The 21,097-nt window shown below is 38.8% G+C and overlaps 1 protein-coding gene across 12 annotated transcripts in view; it reads left to right on the top strand.

The window, feature by feature from the left end:
* Positions 1-21,097, top strand: part of FOXP1 (forkhead box P1) — a 432,878-nt gene that overhangs the window by 362,364 nt on the left and 49,417 nt on the right. For all 12 annotated transcript variants that reach the window (XM_074404548.1, XM_010350106.3, XM_074404545.1 and 9 more), the window contains one exon: positions 14,211-14,315. In XM_074404548.1, coding sequence (XP_074260649.1) covers positions 14,211-14,315 — 105 coding nt within the window. The remainder of the gene's footprint in view (positions 1-14,210; positions 14,316-21,097) is intronic.

Below are 21,097 nucleotides of genomic sequence, written 5' to 3'. Positions count from 1 at the left end.
ATCAAGCACCCATTAAGAGTACTTCTATACTTTCCACTCTTTGGCCACAGATGCTGTAAGACAGGGGTCCCCAACCCCTAGTTCACAGACATGCTGGTCTATGTTCTGCTAGGAGTCAGGGCACATGGCAGGAGGTGAGGCAGGTGAGCAAGCGAAGTTTCATCTATATTTACAGCCATTCCGCATCACTCACAATAGCATCTGAGCTTCGCCTTCTATCAGATCAGTGGAGGCATTAGGTTTTCACAGGAGCGTGAACCCTGCTGTGAACCGCACACGCAAGCGATCTAGGTTGCATACTCCTTATGAGAATCTAATGCCTGATGATCTGTCATTGTCTCCCATCACCCCCAGACGGGACTGTCTATAATTGCAGGAAAATAAGCTCAGGGCTCCCGAATGATTCTACATTATGGTGAATTGTATAATTATTTCATTATATATTATAATGTAATAGAAATAAATACATGATAAATATTATATGCTTGAATCATCCCGAAGCTATTCCCTGTCCCTGGTTCCTGGAGGAATTGTCTTCCATGAAAAAAGTCCCTGGTGCCAAAAGGTTGGGGACTGCTGCTGCAAGAGAACCTGGTTAGCTGTTGTCAATACCTGTAGATGCTCTGAAGCAGGAGGAAGTCGAAGTTTCTGCTATAGTTACATGTCAGTCTTTAGCTTGCCTCAGAATCCCCTGGAGGATTGGCTCATGTACAGGCTGCTGTGCCCCACCCTTCATGTTTTTGATTCAGTAAATTGGGGCGGGGCCCCCAGATTTGCATCTTTTGTAAGTTCCCTGGGATCATACTCTGAGAACCACTGCCCTACAACATCTCCACCTGCTATCCTTATGGTGTGGCATTCTACTAAGTTCAAAGTGACGGAGAAGTGATCTGGATTACCATTAGGAAAATCCAGGTTTCAGTGCCAAGACTCAACATTTGGGGGAGAAAAATTGGCACAATATAAGCTATTTTATGCAACAAAAAATTGTTAAAATTTTTTATTTCAATTTTGCCCTTAATCTCATTTGTAAGTGCTTTGGTTTTGTCTTAGATTCTTTTGTGTTTGTGCTTCAGTTCTCTGCTCTCGTTCTCTTCCTTTCATCACCTGAGCTCCTACTGATACGTTAAGGCCCAGATCAAATGTTACCGTATTTAGGTTCCAGCTATCTGTTCAGTTATCACTCTCTCCCCAACTGGAGAAATGGGTAGAACTCTTTCGGAGGATGAGGACTTATTTATAGTTGCAATCAACGCCAGTGACCACCAAACTTGATTTTTCACCCCATCAGTATAAAAATGTTGAATACATACCCCTCCCTACTAAATATATTTATTAATCAATTATATACATACTCCTAATATATTACTTATGTTATAAAAAGTAGTGGCAAAGAGGGTGAGAAATGTGTATATTCGTTTCCAAGTGTTTTGTTTTGTTTTGTTTTGTTTTGTTTTGTTTTGTTTTGTTTTGAGACAGAGTTTCACTTTTGTTACCCAGGCTGGAGTGCAATGGCGCGATCTCGGCTCACCGCAACCTCCGCCTCCGGGGTTCAGGCAATCCTCCTGCCTCAGCTTCCTGAGTAGCTGGGATTACAAGCACGCGCCACCATGCCCAGCTACGCCTTTTTTTATTATTATTATTTTTAGTAGAGACGGGGTTTCACCATGTTGACCAGGATGGTCTCGATCTCTTGCCCTCGTGATCCACCCGCCTCGGCCTCCCAAAGTGCTGGGATTACAGGCTTGAGCCACTGCGCCCGGCCTTCCAAGTTCTAATTTTAATATGTATATACAGAAATCTTAACATTATGACTCAGTAGGTCATATGCATCCCAATTTTGGAGACTGATACGAGAACCCAACAGGATTCTCACAAAGTAGGTGTTTAATAAAATCTGTTGAATTAAAGGTGGAGAAGAGTTTACCCCACTGAATGATAATGAGGCATCTTGTACTATAGAGAAGGGAACGTAATTACATTTAAGGTAGGGAGTAATTCCGTGGAAACACACAAGCAAGTGCCTGATCATTTTGAGCCATTTTGTATCTTTGGCTAACCTGTCCCTTCATCTCCCGCTTTCTGGTCTGGTCCTTGTGTATGGTTCTTCTACTTTTGGAGTCTGATGTAACTCTTAGAAATCTTGTGCTGACTTCCATAGCGTACTGGGGAGGGGAACAAAATAAGAATTAATATTGGAACTTTGTTTATGCTCTTCGGGTTTTTTTGGGTGTCATTGGTTCCTCTGACATATGGACAGGGTTCCACATAGACCATGTGACTCACCAGTGCAAACACACTTGCATTGACATAATGAGAATGCCTGCCTAATGGTGTTAATAATTTTTGGATTAGTTATCCTTGTGTCTTTATTGACACAGTTGCTTATACCACTTTTTGGAAAGGATTCTGTTTTCTTAACAAGATCCCAGTGTTAATACTGCCAGTGGTAAACTCTTAGTTACAAACTCAGCATAGCCCTTACTGGTGTCAGAAACAAAAGCTGGACCTCTGCCTTTTCTTGTTCTTTTCCTTTATTTATTTCTTCACTCACCACGTTGCAAATACAGGCATTTTGTGCTTGTCATCACCTGCTCTGTGTTTGCGATAGCATTGTGATCCAAACACACCAACCAGCTTCAGCTACCACAGCTCTGATCCTCTGCTCTGTTCTCCTGCTGTGCCACCTACTCCTGGCGTCTGGGAATCAAGATGGCACATTTTGCCCAGTGTGGCTGAAAACGGAGGAGGCAAGGGAGATGGGTGACATGGTTGGTGATGAAAATAACTGCCAGACTTAACTACCTTTCGCGGCACATAGCCTCAGGTTCTTGCCATTGGTAAAGCAGCCAATTGCTAGTAACATAGGCAGCTTACAAATGAGAGGCCCTTAAATCTGAAGAAAGAAGCTCTAGTCCTAAAAGCATCAGACACACTGCACTATGCTGCTGGGGCCTTTATGGGTCTTTGACCCGTAAGTCCAGAATGACCCTGAGGCTCTTCCGTCCCCAGTGAACATTCAAATTAAAGTATGTCTTCAGAGACTTGCTCCTGAGTCAGTGTCAACCTGCAAAGTTAGTCCAGCTACAGACTGGATCCTCAGGGACTACTCTATGAGCTTGTGCTTTTCCAAACTTGAGTCGTTTGAATATGTGCTTCATTGTCCTGAGGTTAGTCCTATCTGCTTATGTTGTTATATGTATTATTTCCTTTACGTCAAGTCATTTCTCACATAAAATGAGCCTCATTCTAAGCAACGATGTCTGTGAAACCAGAAGTTGCAGACGCTAGATACATTTTGGTCTGTTACAAATTAAGATATATCTGCAAATCTTCAAAGTATAATTTCTTGTTCCACTTGACATTGTGTGGACCCCATCGAGTGTGTGCATATCACAAGTTGGGATGTTTTGATAGGTTTTTCTCATTTTTCAGAGGGAAGGGACCTTGACAATATGGTACTGTGCCAAGTGCACGGAAACCCTGCCTTCATGGTATACCCTGATTTTCTTGAAAAATTCAAGTCTGTCACTTAACCTTCCTCGAAAGTGGATTCGTGACTGCTTTTCCTCACATACATCCTCAGGGATATGAACCAGGCTTAGAAGACACTTAAACCAGATCCAGAGTTTGAGGACTGAAGTTTTGAGATGCTGTCAAACTCATTGAATCAGTAGTTTACTCTGGGATGTTCTTGATCAGTGTAATATCTGGCAAACGTATCAGCCTACAGACCTGTGCTGATGTAAAATTGGTGTTTGTTAAACAGAAACAGAAAGTGACCTTTTCCCTGTGCTAACTTCCTTCAGCCTTACCTGTTTTGTTATATTTCGGAAAACAAAGGAAATACAACCTTGCATTAATGTTTAAATAACTTTGGGCCACAAGCATTTCTGTGAGTTTGCAACTATTACTTGGTGAAGTTGCCCAGTGCCTCCCCTTTCCATATTTATCTTTGTTCGTCCACCTTGCTTTTCAACCCACGTTTTATAGAGAGGGCATCCTTGTGACTGTTTTCTTTGAGCACAGACATTTTTAGGTCAGATCAGAGCAGGGAGCACCCAAGATCCTTGGTACTCAATTTATGGTCCATGGCCCAGCAGCTCTGGGGGCTTCTTCCACATGCATAGTTGTGCCCCACCGTACCACCCAGAACCACCCAGTCAGATTTGTAGCTATAATAAAGTTTGAGAAGCACTACTCTAGGAATAGCAATGAAAAAGGAAAGTTCTGTGCCCTTTTCCCCAGACGCAGTTCTCACCGTCGCTTAGGGCCCAGTGAGCGTTCTTTGAGGCCTTCTCCTGCCATTCTCAATTTTTGGCTTATCTGCATATGCTTATTACTACTGTCTACTTAATATTGTTCATAAATTGTCTCACTTAAATAGGTTGTGTAAAAAGTAACTACTGAGATCATGTTTCTTACGTACTCGTAAAACCTTTTTCCAATGCAGATGCATGTAAGTTCTGAACTATGAAAGTGAGGGTATACCATACAAACCCACCCAGCACACCACAAATGGGCCATGCCCTGAGGATGGCTATAGAAAGACAATGTTGTATTTCTTCCAGCATAATCTGCAAGTCAAGAAAGAAGGGGAGTGGGAAAAAAAAAAAAAAAAAAAAAACCAACTCTGGACATAAATGGTTAAAGAGCTTGTATTTCAGATGTAAAGTTAGTTAAGGTAGTCCTCACATCTCGGAGCACAATATTGAGAACAGATAATAACAATAATCTCCATCATTGTTTAAAAGCACAAATCTGGCACTTAATAGACTAATTCACAGTCACTCCAATCGCAAGTTTTACTCATGAATATCATATCACAAGGGAATGTGAAATCCTCTAATTAAACATGATTTGAAAAGCAGCAGAAAATTGAGATGATGAGCGTTCTGGGGAAGGAGAGTCAAGGATTCCCTGCATGGGAGAGAAAGAGAGAGAAGCGCGTGCATTTGTTACAGTTTGTAGAGAACTCCATCCTGATTCACTCTAGGGTAGGCCCTTTAATAGGCTTTAATGAGATACCCTTCTCTTTGTGGGAGGATTACAGAACCCATTGTCAACTTACTTTTGGACAAACTGATTAATAAACATGTAGGGTGGTGTTTTTCTGCAGTGAGTGAGAAGCGAAAATGAAGGCAGTGCGCTAGAAATGCAGTGTCCAAGTTGTCTCCCAACTCTTGGGTGGGAAATCAGAAGCCCATCTGCTTCTCAAAGTGTTTTCAGTGACAGTTGAAGGAGAAAGGTCATTTTTACAAAGCTGCCAGGGAAATGCATGCAGCTCTTGCATCGTCATTTCTCCTGTTCCCATGTTTCATCTGCTCTTCTCTGGGCAGGTATAAGACCTTTTCCCCCTGATGCTACAGTGCGGAATGTGAGGAAACGACCTGTCATTCTGTTTGCTGCAAGAGACTGTGATTGGACTTCCAGCTGATTTTGAGGAGATATACAGTAGTATTTTTAAAAGTACTGGAAGAATAAACTGTCAAGTGGAAAATGATGCTGAATATTTAAGGAATCTTCTCTTTGAGATCATCAGTCTACCTTGCTCTTCTTAGGAAAAGGTTGTTGCGATCAAGTTTCAAGGCCAGCTCATCTAGTTTGTTATCATTTTGTGTGTCTGGGCATGTTTTATTTGAGTTAATGATCAAATATTTCACAAATACTTGATAGCAGTTAGTTTTTGCAAATTTGGTGATTTCACATCAGAAGTCTGATTATATTTTCAGATGTGACTTCATCACTAGAATATTCTCATATCAAATTCATTTTCCCATCTCCAAACCTAAGAAGTATGTGATATGATAGTACAATCTCATTGAAAGTAAGACATGATAGCGAAGTCGCAGGCAGAGAAATGTGATAAGAACTGAAAAGTGAAGAGAGAGAAGAGAGAAAGGATCATTTCGTATAACTTGTCATTGAAGACTCAGCAAATAAATGTAAAAGCTTTAAAGTAGTAGTGGCTTCCATTGACACATGCCATTGTAGCCTAAGTGTAGCCTAAGACACTCTTTAGTAGACAGGCCTAAAATTGTGTATGAAGAGAAAGCTTTCTAGAAACCCAACATGTCTAATTTAATGTAATGTTTCGACTAGGAATAAGCAGTCCAGACAAAAATCACAGGCTGGGATGGACCTGAAGGAGGAGGATTCTGTGGCATACAGTGTTTTTAGGTAGACATACAGATGTGCTTGTGGACATGAGACCAAATAATTTGGAAGGGTAACAGACAAGAGAGAGAGACATGGAAGTCTTGTCAACAAAATGGCTTTACTGATGAGTATGCTGGGTGCCTACCTCAGGGTTGGAGTTCCATAAATGTTGGCTGGGTGGATGAAAAAGCCTAAGTGGTGGGAATGAGGAATGTGGCCAGTGGGGAAGGGAGGCAGGCAGGACAGTCAAAGCGGGTGGGAAAGGGGATGTATCATGCTTTTTGGTGTGTATATTTGCAGTGGGTCAGGGATGAGTGAGAGGGGAGAAGCAGCCAGCCTCCTGCTCCACAGCTGTGATAAAGACACTGTTACTCCTTCCTGAAAGGCTTCATTCACTCCTTTAAAGGATATCCATTCAGCACCTACTTCTTATTCATCTTGTCAGTACCAGCATGTGCCATTGGTGCCTGTTCCTTTGCCATCTGCATATCCTTGGTGGAAGTTTGGTGGAGGTTTTACCACTGGGAGGAGCTCTTGTGTGATTCTCTTCAGTTTTTAAGTGAGGGAATTGGAGGGCAGAGCAGTGAAAGGACTTGCAGGCTTCCTGGTTATACAAGCAAAGCTAATGACAAATGAGGCCTTCGGACACTGTGCTCCCAACCCTTCCTATATAGAAATAGCGCTCGCCTTCAGTGAAAGGAACAGTTACATTTTATTTACATGTTAAGCAGAGAGCCACATAGCACCTAATGCAAAGGTTTTTCAGTACACAAAGAATCAACAGGATCTGGGAAACAAAGTTGCTCCTAGGCACTTATTCTTCAAAAAGTTCAGCTGCTGTGGTTTTATTTTTATTAAAAATCTGTCTCTCCCCCTACCCGTCAGACCTCAAAAGTTATTTTATGGCTTAATGTAATTTCAAAAGTTATTATATAATTTTAACTATAAATTCTTTTGAAAACATAGGTAGTGTGTTGGGAAAAGAGAAATCTAAGGCAAATGAAATTTTAAAAATCCCAGCACTTAAATTTATGTTCAGTTGAATTTTGACAAAAGTATCACACTATTCATTGGGGATCGAGTAGTGTTTTCATCAAATGGTGCTGAGACAACATTCAAAAAAATGAAGTTGGACCCCTGAATCCTATCGTATTCAAAAATTAACATAAAACAGACCCTCGGCTTCAATGCGAAAGCTAAAACTATTTAATTTATCAAATAACATGCCAGTGAAGTTCTTGGAAGCAAACTTAGAAGTAAATCTTTGTTACCTTGTGTTAGGCAATGGTTTCAGAGATGTAACACCGAAACAGAAGGAACCAAAGAAAAAATATATAAATTGGACCTCATCGGAATTCAAATGTTTATGCTTTAAAGCACACCGTAAAGAAAGTAAAAAGACAACCCACAAAACAGGAGTAAATATTTGCAAAAAGATAACCCAATTAAAAAATAGGCAAAGACTTTGACTAGACATTTTTCTGTGAAAGATACACACGTGGCAGTAAGCATGTGGAAATGTGTGCAGCCTCATTCATCATTAGGGAGATTCAATCAAAAGCACAGTAAGGTGCTGTTTTCTAGCCATGAGGATGGCTAGAATAAAGATCCATAACAAGTGTTGGCAAGGCACACAGTGCTGGTGAGAATATAAAATGCTTTGGAAAGTGGTCTCAAAGTTCCTCCAAACGTCAGCCATAGAGTCACCATAGGACCCAATAATTCAACGCCTAAGATATCCCATAAAATTGAAAGCAGATAGAGTACATGTACGTACATGTTCATAGCGGCATTACTCATAATAGCCAAAATGTGGAAATAGCCCAAGTGTTCATCAATAGATGCATGGATAAATGGGCTATGTATGTACAATGGAATACTATTCAGCTACAAAAGGGAATCAAGTATTAATAAATGCTGCAGTGAACCAGTGAGCCTCCAAGGCATTATGGGAAGTGAAAGAAGCCGGGCACAAAAGAACACATGTTGTATGATTCTCTTTATGTGAAGTGTCCGAAATAGACACACCTCTGGAGACAGAAAGATTAGTTTTTGGCAGGGGCTGGGAGTTGGGAGGAAATGGGAATGACTGCTAATGGGTACACAATTTCTTTTGAGGGATGATAAAAATGTTCCAAAATTAGTTCGTGATGATGGTTATACAACTTCGTGAATATATTCAAAACCATTGAATTATACACTTAAAATGAGTGAACTGTATGATATATGAAACTATATAACTCAGTAAAACACATGTATTTCTGCAATTTTGAGTGACTGGAGAACAACCAACATAGTCTTATATAATTTAATTTATCAAATAACATGCCAGTGAAATAAAATACAGTTTATAATTTGGGCAAGAGCTTTTTTTTGGAGACAGTCTTGCTCTGTCGCCCCGGCTGTAGTGCAGTGGTGGAATCTCAGCTCACTGTGGCCTTTGCCCCTCAGGTTCTAGTGACCCCCCTGCCTCCTGGGTAACTGGGATTACAGGCATGCACCACCACACTGGTGCCCAGCCAAGATGTCTTTTTTCTTGGTGTGTGCAGGGAGGCACAAGCCCTAATGGTCACAGATGTATGTAGCCTTTTGCTACAGATGAATCAGAAGTTTGGAGAGGAGGAAAACAGAGGCAAATTTGGAAAAGGGAAGAAAAATTAAGGGAAGACATAAAAGACAGACATGAGAATTTGGGTCAGTGCACACGAAAAGCTGGGAATCTGCCTTCAGGTGAAGGGAAAGTTGGCATTACAGTTGGCAGGAAATGGCTTGGCAGATAGCACGGTCACTCCTCTCGTCTCCTTCAGAGATTCCTCCCTCTTAGTTACCACAGGGGAAATGTGGGTTACAGGACGGACAGTGTAAGGATCACTAAAGAAAGACTGCAGACAGCAGAGTTGAGAAGTTCTCCTTGTTTGGCAGGTGAATTTAATAATACCAGTTTCAGAAAGCTTTGGTTAAGTAGTAACCTTCAGAAAGTAACCATGAAGTCATTGTAAGGAACCCTAACCATTATATAAAATTGTCTCAAAAACTAAGGTCAGTGTTGAAGACTTTGGGTGGTATATTTTGATGGAGAAAAAATAAATAGGACAAAATATCCTACTTAACTGTCATTGAAAGTGACACCTTTGGCCAGGCGCAGTGGCTCACGCCTGTAATCGCAGCACTTGGGGAGGCTGAGGTGGGCAGATTACCTGAGGCTGGGAGTTCGAGACCAGCCTGCCCAATGTAAGGAAACCCCATCTCTGCTAAAAATACAAAAATTAGGTATGGTGGCACATGCCTATAATCCTCACTACTCGAGAAGCTGAGGCAGGAGAATCGCTTGAATTGGGGAGACAGAGGTTGCAGTGAGCTGAGATGGTGCCATTGCACTCTAGTCTGGGCGACAAGAGTGAAACTCCGTCTCAAAAAAAAAAATGACATCCTTATATCCTACTGAATATATAGTATATTCGGTACCCATATAATGTCAGGAATTATTACATATTTATATGTAATTATACTTTTCATGGCAAGTTGGTTCTTTCTAATCTGAAGTGCTATCACTATTTTTGTGTTAAAATTATATTTAATTTTTACATATCAAGGATTATCAAGAAAAATTTAAATTAACTGGCTTTTCTCAAATGCATACTATCTGTGTTTTATATATTCAGAATAAAATTAAATAATAGAAAGTGTCATAGCGATAGTTTCTTATGCTTTGCATAATTCTGGTCTTTACCTACAAGATTTTTTTTTTAAAAACGCAAATACCAATTGAGTATATATCCACACAGAAATGAAATTGAACAATATATTTACTGTCTGTTCATTCATAAATTCACCTAACATTTATCAAGCCCCATGTTCTTTTTTTTTTTTCTTTTTCTTTTTCTTTTTTAAGACCGTATCTCGCTCTGTCACCCAGGCTGGAGTACAGTGGTGTGAACCAGCGCGCTGCAACCTCTGCCTCCCGGGTTCAAGTGATTTTGCTGTCTTAGCCTCCCGAGTAGCTGGGGATTACAGGTGTCCACCACCACGCCCGACTATTTTTTGTAGTTGTTAGTAGAGACGAGGTTTCACCATGTTGGCCAGGCTTGTCTCAAACTCCTGACCTTAAATGATCCACCCGCTTTGGCCTCCCAAAGTGCTGGGATTACAGGCATGAGCTACCATGCCCAGCCTCAAACCCATGTTCTTTGTGTTGGAGGTGCTGTGTATATGGAGATGAATAAGTGATCCCTGCCCCTAGGAATTTTCAGCCTGGGAGTTTGTAGTAAAATACACCTTGCTAAACAACTGACCCTAAAGTTTTAAGAGTTTAATTTTGGGACAAACATGTTTAAATCCCGTAAAAACAAAATGTATCTTTTTTCATCACTGACCCTGGCAGCTTTTCAGAAACGATACTTACACACTGGTGAGTCCACCCTTGAACAATTTATTTAAATTATTAGGCTCATTGCTTTATTCTACCATCGGATGCCCAGATCATCCTTTCCCTACCAGGTTTCATCCTGTAAAAAATGTAGCTCTAAATTAACTCAAGATAAAAACTTTATTTTTCTCATTTTTATTTCCCTTCTTGTCCTTTTTGGCATGACCCAAAAGGCAGTAAGAATATAAATGCTTGTTCCACTTTTTTGAGAAAACAGAAAAGCTCCCATTCAGAGGTGCACCTGGTGTTGTCCGGTGACGCTTCATGCAGAATGAGTGCAAGGCTAGAAGCGAACCACAGCCACACATGCAGCCGGGTGTGTGCTATTCACCGTGCCACTGTTAGAGCACACGGCAGACTGGAAATCAAGTCCTGCATAGCACTTGATTCTTTTTTTTTTTTTTTTTTTTGCCACACACATATGCATACATACATGCATACACCCGTATATGTACACAAAACGAACAATTGCACAGCAACAGTTCCTACAATGCTCAGAATTAAAACTTCAAAAGATACAAAAAGTATGGTGAAAACTAAGTTTCTCTGCTACCTGCTCCTCCTACTCCCTGTATCCCTCCCCAGAGGCAAGAGTGGTTCCCGTTTTTTAGGTATCTTTCCAAAGAGATGCTGTCAAGACACCTTGCCAGCCTGTTCTCTCTTTTTCCAAAGCCAGACACTTTATTTCAGACAATTGTGTATTCTAAGTATCGTTATATATTAAATATTAAAAGCAAATGACAACACTGTGTACAGTAAGTTTCCATTTTGAAAATAATAATACATTAGAAGAGAAACGTAATATAAACCAGAATGGTAAACGATGCCTAGGTTGGGGTGTGGGGTGCACTTCCTTGGTAGCCACAGCAGTTTAATATGTGAACTTGTGAAAATAAGAGCATGTAATCTTTTCATAATAAAGAAGTTGTTTTAACGAAAACAAATTCACAAGCAGTCCTCTGAATATATAAATGTGTACCCATGTGTGAAGAGTTTGAGTTTCTTTAGACTTCAGGCACAACTGGTTGCCTTCTAAGGCCCTAGTGAGTCATTATCTGTCCTTACTTTGAAGTAATGATAACAAGTTGAACTGAAAGTAAATTCTTAGATGTGAATAGTTTTTATTCAGATCTTGGATCCTGCGCAAGTAAGTTAACCAAAAACCGGATAGGGAACAGCAAACTTGGTGTTAAATCCTGCACATTATGAGTCCAAAATCCTGCTAGTGAATGCATATTACTATTTTCTCTCATACTATTATTTTCAGTGTAACCCAAGAAGCACACCCATTTAACATACTCACAGTTCTTAACTAGTAATATTTTTCATCCTAACTAGTTCAGGCTCCTGGTTTCTAAATAGGAAAAAATCACACAAAATATGTATACTGGCTAAGAATGCACTCAGCATGTGGCATTTTTCAAGAGCAACTTGATAGAATATTCACAGTTAATTTTAAATTTAAGTACTCATTAATTGAGTGATCCTATTTCTCTGAATGTATCTTCTGGTAGCAGTCAGATGTTATATACTGGGATGTTTAACCTGGTAAATTTTGTTTCTAACATTATTTGCAAATATAACAAACATGAAGAGAAACTCAGTGTCCAAAATAGAAGGACGTTGAATAAATTTTGCCATGTAACTAGAGTTAGGATGGTATGTGATGAACTATTACCCATCAGTAAATAAGGTTCTTGAAGATCAGTTGAGAACATGAGAAAGTATTTTAAAAATTATGTTATATCTAAAAGAATGTTGTAAATATTAATATCTTTCTTACCTTATCAAGTACGTATTTGAAGGTATTTTTTTTCTGGGGGGGGTCAGGATTTTCCAAGGTTTCTACAACAACTATGTATTACTCTTATAAAGTTCTAAGAATAGTTTAAATAATCTTAATAAAATTGCCAAAGAAAATAATTACCAAGTTTGGGATATTTTTCTTTTCTTTTTAAGCTGTGGATGAGAAGTTTTATTTTTATATGATTTTCTTCCCTCTTGGAATATCTGAAAATTCTACTTTTGAAGTACTCTTTTATTTCTAATACTGTTAGCAAGTTTTAAAAATTCTATTTTTGCATAGTACCGATTTTATTCATTCACACAGCTGAAGGTGAACACAAATAGGTAGTAATTCTTTCCTTGAGTCCAAATGTAGTTTTACCCTCCTAACTGCTTAGAGAATATCCTTTTATGGTTTGGCTTTATAAATATCACTGTAACTACTTGAGCTCCCTTGTTTTAATCCTTTCTTGTATGAGGGGCACTTTTCTGTATTTTTATAAGTTATTTTTCTATCTTTTTGTTTGTTTGGTTTTTGTTTTAAGACCTATTTTCTATGTTAGGGCAAAATAGCTTGTCATTATCTTTAAATTATATTAGATTCCCAGCAAAATCATTCAGAAGTCACAGGAAGCCCTTATGATCATTGATCAGGTGTAGTTCTGTGTGTCTGTGTGTCTGTTTTTTATTCTCTTTAGTGTGTTCATAATACACTTACTGTGGATTGCACAAGTGACATTTGTGTACATATGCTCCATGAATGTGAATTGATAGAATACATGAATATACATCCTGATGGCAACATGGAATGAAATACAGGCCTCGTGTGTGTGTGTGTGTGTGTGTGTGTGATATCAACGTTGACTGTGCTTGAAGTTCAAAGTCAGGCAGAGGCAGTTGAGTAAGTTGTAAAATAGCCCTTCTCGGGAAGGGTGTGCACTTGAGTACGAAACAGAACTCTCAGTGTTAGTTTTACATTTCTGTTTGATGGAATGTAAGGTTATGGAAACAACTGTAAAAATAATTTTTCTGAAAGAAGTCTGGTTGCAGAAATATAATAGAGAAAATATTTGAGAATATGGTTCATCGGCGAGTGCAACAGATACTCTTCCCCGAGCACCACATGGTATGGATCAAAGCATCCCATGACTTGGATCCGTGTGGCCAAATCATTACGTATTGATTGGAACCCCACTGGAGGATTAACCCCTTCATGTTCATGCAAATTTTCGCTCACTCTTGGTGTTAGGAATTTTAGGAGTATAATCTTCTTTGCCATTATTAGCTTTTTTTTTTTTTAAGCTAATCATCTGCTTGGATATATTTATCTTTCTAAATTATTTTTGTATTATTCTAAATTATTTAATTGTACTCTGCTGGATAAAATTAACTTGGGAAAAAATATGTGATTATATGAAAGCAGTTTCTAGGGGAAGGAAAGAGGAAAAAATGGATAATATTCCTTGTAGATACAGCATGAGAATCTCAAAATCAAGTACAGATTTTATAATTATCATTATGTAGATGAAGTAAGTTCTAGCTTTTTAAAGACTCCTTCGCAGTCTGAGTAAAGAGCTTTGCATCTAACAAAAGCCCGTCAAACACTTTTTCATACATAGATGTACATTTCTAACATTTGACAAAACATATTTAGGTACACTTTAACTCTTGCTTTTAGCAAACAATGCAGAATTAGTCAATTACATGGGATGGGGAAAATCACAAATTTGTCTTGTCCACATTTGGCCATGTGGGCTCCTCCTACCTTTTATATCCTCGTCTGGTGGAATGGTTCTTGGCAGCAAATTCATTTTCTGGTCTTCTGTGTGTTTTCTTTCAGTATGTCCCATGAGGAGCACCCCCATAGCCATCCTCTCTATGGACATGGTGTGTGCAAGTGGCCAGGCTGTGAAGCAGTGTGCGAAGATTTCCAATCATTTCTAAAGTAAGAATGATTTTATTTTTTTCTTCTTTTACATGCCATCACCTCCCACAAATGCTTTTGCTCATAAAATGCCTTTTTGATGAAGAGTTTCACTTCACCCTTTTGCGAGTGGACTCTAAATCATAAGGTCCAGTACACTGTCATAGGAATAGTTACAAAATCTATTGAGGGTTGTACTACAGTTGGAAAAAGACTTAGATCTAAAGGCATAAGTCTCAGTAAGAGCCTGTGTTTACCCATTTTTCAGAGTGACAAGCATTTAAAAAAAAAAAAAGATCCCAGTATTAAACTTGCAGTTATTTAGCTTTTACTTTTATTCATATCCTTACATAAATCAATAACATGCACTATATTTTTATAAAATTGGCGTCAATTACTGGCCAATTGCATCTTTGTGATTGGGCCCATTCCTTTTTATACAATTGACTTTATAAATGTAGAAAGTGGATGCCAAGGAAAGCTACCAATTTGATTCTTAACTTCCTATATTGGTATTAACTTTAGTTCAGATTCTTGTCCTTATAGGGAGAGTGGCCTAACTTTAATTTGAAGCTATAACACCGATAAAGCATCTCCGTAAGGAAATACATTAATCTCATAGATGAAGTGAAATGCTTCTGTGCTATCCCTTGTGTTACCTTGTAAGTTAAAAAAGAAATTAGACCAAACTGCCCTGCATTTTTGTATCATATAAATATATTCATAATATCATTGAATCATTAACCTATGAATTGAATATAATGTTCCATATTATAGACATTGTTTGATAATCAAACATATGCACATGTATAACTATAACATATATGCCCATGTGTACATCTGGGCCTGTGATGGTTTACAAATTGGGTGTTGGGGACCATTTCCTTCTAGCTTCTCTCTCTCATTCAAGCCCCAGGGAAACAGGGGTGAGCTGATTTATGTGCAGGTCTCCAGTTTTGTGTGGTCTTTATATTGTTAGAACAATCTCTGTGTCTATCTTTATGGACCTGGATACAAATATTGTAATAAAGCCATCCTTAGAGAGAGATCCAGTGTTACCTGCAAGCAGTTTTGGTGAATATAATTTTTTGATTAATGAATGTGGAAGCCTGTGAATCTATTTTATAGCTTCCTTGCCTCAGTATTATACGAGAGCATTATGTGATCATTGAAAACTTAAATATGTACAGATATTTTAAAAGAGATGTCCAGAATTGCTTCTAAATACCAACAACCAGAGCAGCAATGCTTTTAAATTAAGCAACAACCCTTTACAATTATTATTATTCAGATTAGTGATAATTGGGCTTTGTTTTGTTTAGAAATCACTCACTATAGAATTTTTGTTCTTTCCTGATCATTTGCTCAATCATATTTATATAATGAGAAAAAAGAACTTGGCAGAAGCCACTTGTAAATTTCTGATTTTTTACTTCTACATCAGTTCTAGGTTTGATAAATATCTTGGTACTGATTTCCTCCATCTGTAGAATGGCTGATAAATAAACACCTGTAAATATGATTTATTGTCATAAAGTCTCCAGAACTATAAAATTGCTAGCCCAGGGACAGGTATCAGTTTTAGAGTCAGAAAGGGAAATGACAGTTTCTAGACTCATTTAAAAAAATTTTTTGATGGCTAAAGTATTTCTACCCTAAAAAAATCCTCAAATTATAGGTTCATTTGTTATGTGAGCTGATAATTAGGTTATATTATTAGGAGATTATCCCGAAAAGGAGAGAGAACGATTTCAGTATTAAAGAAAATAAAGATCATCAGAATTGGGGCCTAGGCTCAATTCCTGTAAGAAAGCCCATTTCTCTTCTAAAGATATTAGGAATCTGGCACTTGTATAGGAAACCACCTATCAATTATTTATTAATGGTTTTGCACATGACACAGCATGTTCTCAGTTCCTGTTTGCTCAGTGGAATTGGAATGCCCACTATCAGCCTGCAACTATTGCTTAGTTATTTCCTGATACTTACTTATTGACTTATATTTGTAAGACGACTTTTATTTGTAAGTGATAGAAACCCAACTTAAATTGGCTTAAGTGAAAAAAAAAAGTAAGTGGGGGATAATTGGCCCCTGTAGCTAGGAAGTCCAGTGGTACAGCCGGCTTCAAGCATGGCTGGATCCTGATATTTAACCAAGGTCGTTGGAATATTGATTGTCCGTTAGCTCTGTTTTTCTGTGTTGCCTTCCTTTGGGAGCCCTTTCCAAGTGGAACTGAAGAGGACAGGTTTATCAGTCCCACAGTGCGCCTCTTTCCCTGTAGTTCCAGAAAAAGCCCTAAACAGACTGTCATTGACCCAGATTGACTTACGTATTCTAGCTTTCAGCCAATGACCTGCCCAGGCTTGCATCACAGGCCGCCTCTAGAACAGAGGGAGATGTTCACCCCACATGAACCACGTGGGGACTAGAGATGAGAGTTGGTTCAAGAATATAAAAATGAATATTATAAAGTAGCAAAGGGAGAGCAAATGCTGAATAAGAAGAAACTGCCCTAGATGTTTTCCCAAGTTACACATTGACTGGTTATATGTGACAAATTCAGGATTTCAGTTTTCCTCTACAACATGATTTTAACTCTTGGAAATTCAGAGTTGTCTTCAGGTATCGGGATCTTGCCTAGCACAGTGGAAAATAAATTAGTCTTCTTGTAGATTCACATCTCCCACTTCAGTCTAAGGAGAAATCAAATTGGCTTTGATGAAACCAACTTTGTTTTCCATTGAACTGAACTGAACTGAAAGAAGCTAGCAAACTTCTTGTGGTTCAAATAAAAACCACCTGGCTTCTTTGAATGATGTCACTGGGGGGTCATTGTCATCAGAGTGTGATGCATCAAGTACTTTTCTCAGATTGCTGGATTCGTAGATCCTGAAAACATCCTCAGTTGTTTCAGTGGACCAAAAGCTTTCTAGTCTACGCTTCTCTTCAATTATCCCCCTCTTTTTAGAAAGGATTTCTTACTGTTTAGGAAAATTGATAGCAGTGTTGCTTGGATTCTCCTTAGTATTTTTACTCAATAAAAGGTAGCATTGCTTTGACTTTGATTTCAGTGCTACTTCATAGAGTTGTTTTTTCCACCTATTTTCTATTCCCTCCCTAGTAATAGTTTATTATTAAATAGCACTGAACCTTAAAACAGATATAATCCCAAAGTGCTTCACATATATTAACTCATTTAATCCTCACAACCAGTGTATGCTAATATTGTAGTACTATTACCAGCATACCATTAAGGAAACTAAAGCCCAGAGAGGTTAAGTGATGTACCCAAGGTCACACAGCTAATAAGAGATGCAGCCGAGGTCCAAACCCAGGCATTCTGGCTTCAGAGGACTTACTCTTAATTACTGCATGATACTGCCTGGTTAGAGGTAGTACTTTTTATTAACAGTTTGCTTTCTCCTTGGCAGTGGATGTAAAGAAAGTTTTGGAGAAAGGCTGGTGGGGTAGCGAAGACACTGTTAAGATGTTCTTTGAACTAGCCGTGTATCATCTGAGCCTCAGTATCAGCACATGTGATTTGGGATGGTAACCACTTTTTAGGGTTGTTAGGAATAAAAGGTGCGCCAAGCCACAATGGCTCACCCCTGAATGCATTGGGATGCTAAGGTGGGAGGATTTCTTGAGGCCAAGAGTTTGAGAGCAGCCTGGTCAACATAGCAAGACCCTGTCTCTACAAAAATTTAAAAAATATAGCTGGGCGTGGTGGTGTGTGCCCATAGTCTTCAGTACTTGGTAAGCTAAGGTGGGAGGCTCGGTTGAGACCACAGTGAGCTATGATCATGCCAGCGTACTGCAGCTTGGGTGACACAGCAAGACCCTATCTCTAAAAGATAAATGAAGGAATGAATGAAGAAAAGGTACATCGTATAAACTGCCTAGCCCATACTAGGCACTATTTAAAAGCATTACAAATTCTTAATCTACTTAGATATATTTAATTTTTAGGATGGGTAATCTTAAATGTCCCCAAATTTCTTACCTTCTACCTAGGAAAAGGAGTAACTATACAAAGCATGGATATATCCAAAGAAATTGTTCTGTAATAGAACATTTTAAGCATAAACCTCTGCTAAAAAGTCCCATACAGAGGGGAGGACATGGCACTTTTTTTTTTTCCATAAAGGGGTGGGCATAAATATTTTCAGCACTGCAGGCCATACAGTCTCTGTGACAGCCACTCAACTCTGCTCTGCCATTGTGGTGCAAAAGTAGCCATTGATCATGTGTAAGGAAGAAGTATGGCTGTGTCTCTTGGACAACAGTTTGCTGGAACATTTTTGGTGTCACCAACGTGTCTTTAGCTGAGGAACGCTTTTGTGGCTCCAGACATAGCTATCCAGGGTTATGTTAGCTTGGATTCACAGAACCCTTGAGTTAGTCATATTTTGGGGGAAATACCCATGTGTGTCATGCCCCATGACTTCATTGACCAACCATGGTTTTTATGCTTCCTAGATCTTGGGTTCTTCCACCCAGTTTCTAGTGTTCATACTTGGGGAGAGGAAATGACTTTGCCAGGTAACAGCTTTCTACTCTTCCTCAGCTCCAGATTAACAAGCTGTAACTGTTACAGAGGCCAAGCTTGGTTCTTCAGGATAAAAATCTCATCTGTCAATACTGTGCCACTGTTAATAGAGAGAGGGGTTCACGGAACAGGGCCTGGGGGGAGGGGGGACTCACAGGTCTAAACCTGAAGCCTATTTTTCTCCCTCCTGGGGAAGAAATACCATAACTGTTGGTAAATCAAAACCAGAGATTTGACACTTTTCTGTGATCATTCTGCAGCGTTTGTTCCCAAGGTGAGGTATACCACAGGGCCCTTGATTTCAAAGATAAATACTGTACAAATAACCATCCTGTTGTCTTTCCCTCACCGCCAACAGAGGGACACTTTATCAGAAACAGCAGATACCCTGTCTATTGTACGCATTTATTTTTCTGTTTCTTCTGAAAACAACTTGCAGTTCTAGTGTTGATTTTTTTTTTTAATCTATCAACCATGAGTTATCATGTGAGTGTTGCATTTGTTAGCGCTAACTGATAGCAGCAGGTGCTCGTGCTAACTCTAATGAAATCGCCCAGCCCTGCATTGCTTGGAATCCTCCGATAACAGAAAAACAAAAATAAGTCCCGTATCATCAGAGGTGAAGCTCCCCGGCTGCGTTCTTCCTTCCTCTCCCCACTTGAGTCCTTTTTTTTTTTTTTAAATTTGTTCTTTTCAAACCAGATAAAAGATAAAATCTTTACTAGTAAAAATGTGGATTTGTAATTCTTCCCTTTCTTCCCCGCTCCCCCGCCCCTACTTTTTTTAAATGTTCATACAATGCATTGGCAGAATGAGGAATCGATTTGAAGGTTAAATCCTGACCACATTTCCCTGTTTTGAACTTAGAATGTAAAGTCAGAGGCAGGCCCATAGTTTCACAAACACCATGTACTCCTGTGTGCTTGAGGGAAAATGTTTTCATTTCTCCATTTTTCTTTTAGGCGACCACTTGTATAACATCTACTAAAAGTATCATTTATATCCTTGCTTAGTATACTATTTGAAAAGAATTTCTTTTCTTTCCGTGATTTCTCATGGAGAAAAGCTCCATGCAAAACAAAACAAAAATTCCCTTGCTCTTTAGTCAGATGTAAGTAAGTTATGAAAGCCAAAACAAACTGTATACATGTTCTAATAGACAGAAAAATGTTGAAGAAAATGCCCAGAGATGGAACTTTGACCCTTTCCAAAAGGTCAAAGGCTGCAGACAGTAGAGGATGTTTCATTGGTAATTTGCTTTTTAAATTTTTTTTTTCTGTGAATTTTACTTTTCAAAACTGTGAAGAGTTTTATGTAAAAGAAACTACTAAGTGTGCTCTGTAATGTTTTCACAAGTGTTTTTATCATGGTAACATCTTGTTTACTTTAGTTCCCTGCCTAAAACTACTTGGAACATGTTAAGAAAACATTTCAAGAAAGCCTCGACAAAGAGGCTTTTGTTTAACAGCCACCATGAGGCAGCATGGATCACAAAGGTGTTAACTTTCAGCCCCTTAAGCACTTCCACATGAAATTCCAGCAACTATGTTTGTGGTTTTGGAAAAACAAAGTGTATGTTAAAGAAACCAGGTATATGCTAATACATGTCGAAGGAGGCCGGATATCATAAATTGTTTGAAACCCATTTGTGGCTCTCTGGCTTGCACGCCTGAATGTTCTGCAGTGAAATTACCTCTAGTTAGTGCAGGAGACTTCAGCCATGTAGAGGGAATAGCCGTCTATAATTGTGGATGCATGCAAATCAAATTCCAGCCTCACAGTTTAAATCTCAAGGAGATGGGGATGAACATTTTCCCCATCACATCCGAGGTGACAAGTCTTTGAGTCTTGCAAAATGAGCTGTATATTTTTATGAATTTGACTTTTCTACTGATCATGCATTTTTTATTAGTTTTAGAAAAATTAAAATAGGGTGTCACCCAAAAAAATTTTACCCCCCTTTTAACGTGTCTTTTTTAACCTTTCTGACGTGGCTCAGGAGTTCAAGACCTTTCTTAGTACTCGAAGAGGTCAAAGTGGCCTAAATACCACAGTGCCCTCTAGTGATATATAGAATATTAGATAGAAAAGTTTAGACAAGTTTGCCAAAGATAACAGGCCCAGTGCCACCACTTTGCTCAAAAGGAAGCAAATAACATTTGAACGCATTTTTTTTTTTCAACAAACAGATTTTAGTTAGAAATGCAAATGAAATTTAAATTTTTCTTGTAGGCTTTGAAAACATTGGAAAAT

Source organism: Saimiri boliviensis, chromosome 8, assembly GCF_048565385.1.
Source record: "Saimiri boliviensis isolate mSaiBol1 chromosome 8, mSaiBol1.pri, whole genome shotgun sequence".
In the NCBI taxonomy this organism is placed as follows: domain Eukaryota; kingdom Metazoa; phylum Chordata; class Mammalia; order Primates; family Cebidae; genus Saimiri; species Saimiri boliviensis.
Note: the sequence above shows the minus strand (reverse complement) of the source record. Positions and strands in the feature narration are given on the sequence as shown.